Below are 5321 nucleotides of genomic sequence, written 5' to 3'. Positions count from 1 at the left end.
GGGAAAGGTGCAACGGTTGTTTGCCAACGTAGTTCTAACGGGCACCGAATATATAAATGTCAACGGTTCATCAATCTTTCAATACTTGAACGGTGGAATAAGTAAATAATTAAGCGGCTCTCAATATGTTTCAATTGTCTTGGGGCTGATCATGGATCGCGCGATTGTACATCGCGTGATTGTTTAAGATGCCATCGTCGCCATCATACTATGCTTTGCAAAGCCAACGTTGCACACAATTCACCGACTATGGGGGAAGACATTAACAGTCAAATTCCCGATCGGAATATACCCAGAGAAGCACCTTCAACACAATTGTCACAGATATCCACGACAACAGTGATATTTGAAGGAGGTCCGGTCGTTTCGCGTAAATGGAAACCGGACCATTTTATTAGCGACTGCGAAGGTCATCCTTATTGACCACAACGGAAGACAATTCGCATGTCGCGCTCTCTGCGATCTGGACTCTCAGGTGAGTCTCATTACCGATTCTACTGCAAATCGTATGTGTCTTCATCCAGGAGAGATACGAATTGAAGGCATTGGTTCTAACGCTGCAGTCTATAGTAAGGGCCATATAACGGTTCAAATGCAGGCTGCCTTTGACAACAGCAGTAACTTTAAACCGGAGGCTTTTGTCGTGCCGAAAATAACCTCAATAACGCCAGATACTAAAATAGATGCAGAAGCCTGGAGCTATTTGAAGGATTTGCCGCTAGCCGACCCAACATTTGGCACTCCGGGTCAGGTGGATTTGCTACTTGGTGCTGACGTACTGACGGATATCTTTCAAGAGGGTTTAAAACAGGGTTCTCCAGAGCAACCTTGCGCTTTAAACACCAGTCTTGGCTGGGTAGTATTCGGACCAGTCACAAATTCCGCTCACACTACATCACACACATCTCTAACTGCGAAATGCGTCAACGAACAACGACTGGACAAGTTACTTAGGAGCTTCTGGGAACTCGAAGAACCCACATTATCATCCGAAGTCCAAGTTGATGACTGCGAGAAGATCTTCAACGACACAGTCACCCGCACTTCAGACGGCAGGTACCAGGTGCAAATTTTATTTCGACCGGATGCTCCTGCACTGGGCGAATCTCATCAATCGGCAATGCGCCAGTTTTTACAACTCAAGTGGCGTCTGATAAACGACCCATGTCTTCGTGAGCAGTACATCACATTTATGCGAGAATACATTGCTCTCGATCATATGGAGGTTAACAAAGAAACCTTCATTGGCTAAAAAAAACTGGTTACTTTATACCTCATCATGCGGTAACCACAAAATTTTGCATGGTTTTCAACGTTTCCGCGAAGACTTTTAAACATCTTTAAACGATACACAGCTTTCTGGACCACAGTTACATGCAAATATTGTCGGCTTTCTTAACCGTTTTCGCAAATTCAACGTAGCAATTACTGAAGACGTTAAGAAAATGTTCCGAAAAATATTGATAGACAAACGACATCGTAAATGACAGCGAATACTCTGGCGTGAATCACCTAATAAACCTCTTGAAGTATATGAATTAAAGACTGTAACTTATGGAATAGCCCATTCAACGCAATACGCGCACTGTGTCATTGTGCGAATGACAATTATAAAGTCATCTATGACCCAAGCCAGGCTGCCGCAGCGTGGCGAAATTTTACAATCCAACTGGGATATTAGCACCTGTAGTCGTGTTGGCCAAACTTTTCATACAGGACTTATGGAAGGCTGGTCTGCCATGGGATGACGAACTCCCAGCAGAGCTGCTCAATAAATGGTTGATATTTCGCAATTGCTTGCAAGATATTGCACGGCTTCCTATTCCTCGTTGGCTGGGTATACGAGTGCGCTCTTTGATGCATTTACACGGCTTTTGCGATGCTAGTAGTAAAGCATATGCAGCAGTTACCATCGATAACAGATAAGGTAGCAACAATTAAGGATGTGACTATACCACGCCTCGAACTGTGTGGTGCTCATCTTCTAACTAAGGTGCCGAATCACGTACGTAAGGCTCTAGATTTACAGGACGCCCCATGTACGTATTCTAGCGATTCCACTATTGTTTTATGCTGGATCCGCAAAACTCCATCCACGTTCAAGAAATACGTGTCCAATCGTGTAGCTTACATCCAAGCTAATTCAGATATTAATGCTTGGAAATACATTCGCTCGGAATCGAATCCAGCCGACTGTGCAAGCAGGGGCCTATCTCCTGCTCTCTTAGCGGAGCATCACCTTTGGTGGACGGGACCGACGTGTATACACCGAGGTGTCGGCTGCACAATGAACCTACCCACTTTGACGAAAGAGTAAGAGCAACTCTCCATAGCTGAGTCTCGTCCGGTATCCATCTTCTTATCTAGAGCTAATTACGAGTGGATTATGACATTCACGAAAGACAAGCGGATACCTCTCGTAGTGAAATTTAGCAAATTGAGTCGTTTACTCAACACCACTGTTTGGTTAAGGCGATGGTTACCGAAATACCGTGGTTACAGGAACGATGTAGTTTCTGTCAAAGAGCAGCACTGGACGTTACTTCTGCACGTTCGACAAGCAGAAGGTAATAATTTTAAACACGAAACTAAATCGCTTGCATTGCATTCTAGCATTGTGGGTCGTAGTCAAATCGTAGTACTCAATCCCTTTCTGGATACTGACGGCATACTGAGAGTAGGTGGTTGACTCACCAACACCGACTTAGATGAAGCTCATCGACATCAAATTATAATTCCACGTGGGGCCCTCGCTTACTTGCTAGTCTCTAATGCGCATACACGTTGCTTACATGGTGGTATACAACAAATGCTACAGTCTCTTAGACAACGTTTCTGGCTTAGAGGGGCACGAGCTCAAGTAAAGTCTTTTAATCTGGACATGCACTACATGTCGTAGGCATCTCCAAATTATACAACGCCAGCAAATGGCTTCGCTTCCAGAAACATATGCTGCCAGATTTGTTTGTATGGCTTCAGGAGCGGTACATATTGAGTTGGCAGAGGACTTAAGTACACAGCCATTTATAGATGTTTACGATCGTTTCATTAGTCGAAGAGGTATATGCATCAGTTTATACAATGATAATGGAACACAATTCGTAGGCGCGAATCGTTAAATGCAAGAAGACTTAAGTAATTGGGGAGCGACACATGCTCAACAACATTTGGCAGCCTTCATTACCTGAAGCTCCCGAAAATCGTCTTCGATATTGGCAACGACTCCAGAAAATGCTGGAGCACTTTTGGCATCACCTACAAACTCTTCAAACTCGGAATAAATGGACTAGAGCGGATCCCAATGCTCAGCTTGGTGACGTCGTTCTTATACAGGGTGAAAATCTACCACCATTGGTTTGGCGTATGGGACGGGTGATTGACGTTCACCCGGGCAGTGATGGCCTGGTACGAACCGTGACGATAGAGTACAATGCGAACCAGAGATCATCAGATGGAGTTCATATTAAACAGCGGTGTCAGCAACCGGTGCAAAATTATGTCGCCTAACAAATCCCGCAGAAGAATTACTGAACCGCGAGGGTTCAGCTGGGCAGGATGTTCAAGATTTAAGTACATTAGAATGCAGTCCTGCGCATAATTCGCAAGGACCCAAACCAATACCAGTCAGCTGATTGCTGAATGCTAATGATCAGCATAATTGTGTCCCCCTTTTAGCATTGCTTGCATTCCACTCTAGCGTAGGGAATGTAAATGTAAAATTGAAACTAACCATATAAATGTATACATATGTATCATATGACGTGATGCTATATCCTGTTGACCACATGTATATTTAAGAAGTAATTCAAAGTAAAGAAGCGACTTATTCCGTAACAGACTGTTGTAAGATCGAGACGACTTCTTTTATTTGGTGGAAATTAACATAACTTTTATACAATATTAATAGTCAATTTGGGCATTTAATAATATTATATAGTTTTTACATAATATATTATATGTAATATCCTAATAAATATTTTTTATTATACTAATAGAGACTAAATTTATAACAATATATGTATATGTACAAGGTGCGTTCCAAAGTAAACAGTAAAAATGTATCAAAGTAAACTCTAGTGGCGCCATCTATATGTCGACTAGTGCGTTAGAATCTGCTATCCTTTATCGACTGCCAGTAAAAATTTCATGATAATTCATATATTGAAAGTGAAGTTATTGCGTTTTAAGTGTCAGTATGTTTTTGTCATCGGTGCAAAAATGAGCTTCGAAACCGAAAAAACCCGCATTAAAGTTTGTTTTAAAATTGGTAAAACTTTTACCGAAACGTTTCAATTGGTGATACAAATTTATGGCGATGATTGCCTATCCCGTAGCAGAGTGCATGAGTGGTTTCAACGTTTTCAAAGTGGTCGTGAGGACATAAATGAGAAATGAGCCGAAACCTAAAAAATAAAAGCTGTATTAAAGCAGAAGAAGACTGTTTTGAATAAATTTAATTGATTTTGCCGATAAAACTATTTGTTCTGTTTTTTGTTTTTACATACTTATAATAATAATAACCCAACGATTACCCTCCTCCCGCCCAACCTACGCGAGGGGCGCAATCCGCATACGTGCGGAATTAGCCGAGTCAGAAAAGGCAAGAGAGTTTTTTAAGAGTTGAGATCTAAAACTGCTCAGCTACAGAAACAAAAATTTCAACAGCTAAGATCTAAAGTTACAATATAATAAATTGTTACATTTTCATTTATTAAGAGAAAACAATAAAGTCTTTTTAATTTTGAAAAGTGAGTCAGATAAGTCAACTGTGCTGGAATGAGAATTAAAATCTTGACATATACGGCGGAATGGCTCGTTTAGTTCAAAATTTGATCTACAGGATTTTAGCAGTAAAGGTCTAAACTGCCTCGAAAGGCGAACCGGGATATTAAATTTAATTTCAGACAGGAGAAAAGAACTGCAAACAGTTCCATTCAAAAGTTTCACTAAGAATGTTATGCCAAGCATTTACCTACGACTAGAAAGTGTAGGTAGATTAATAAGTTTTAAACAACTAGTGTATCGAGGTAGACTTACCCTAGCATCCCATCGGAAAAGCGCTAAGGCGAAAAGTAAAAATTGTTTTTGAACCGACTCTAACTTGTCAGAATGGATTTGGTAGCTAGGGTTCCATACCACAGAGCCATATTCCAATATAGGTCTAACCAAAGTTGTATAAAGTGTTTTAGTAATATACGGATCTCTAAACTCTTTAGACCAATGTTTAACAAAACTGAGGACAGCTTTTGCTTTCAAGACCATGGTATCAATATGAAGACTGAAATTAAGCTTAGGGTCCATATTAACTCCCAAATCAACAT

General features: G+C 41.0%; 1 protein-coding gene across 1 annotated transcript; it reads left to right on the top strand.

The window, feature by feature from the left end:
* The first annotated feature begins 249 nt into the window (after window positions 1-249).
* LOC138856045 (uncharacterized) lies at window positions 250-1252 on the top strand. The gene is made up of 2 exons (XM_070106488.1): window positions 250-370; window positions 525-1252. The coding sequence occupies exons 1-2, from the start codon at window positions 250-252 to the stop codon at window positions 1250-1252; spliced, it is 849 nt and encodes a 282-aa protein (XP_069962589.1).
* The last annotated feature ends 4069 nt before the right edge of the window (window positions 1253-5321 follow it).

This window comes from Bactrocera oleae, chromosome 3 (assembly GCF_042242935.1).
Source record: "Bactrocera oleae isolate idBacOlea1 chromosome 3, idBacOlea1, whole genome shotgun sequence".
NCBI classification, from domain to species: Eukaryota; Metazoa; Arthropoda; class Insecta; order Diptera; family Tephritidae; genus Bactrocera; species Bactrocera oleae.
The sequence above is the reverse complement of the archived record's forward strand: the minus strand, read 5'-3'. Positions and strand labels throughout refer to the sequence as shown.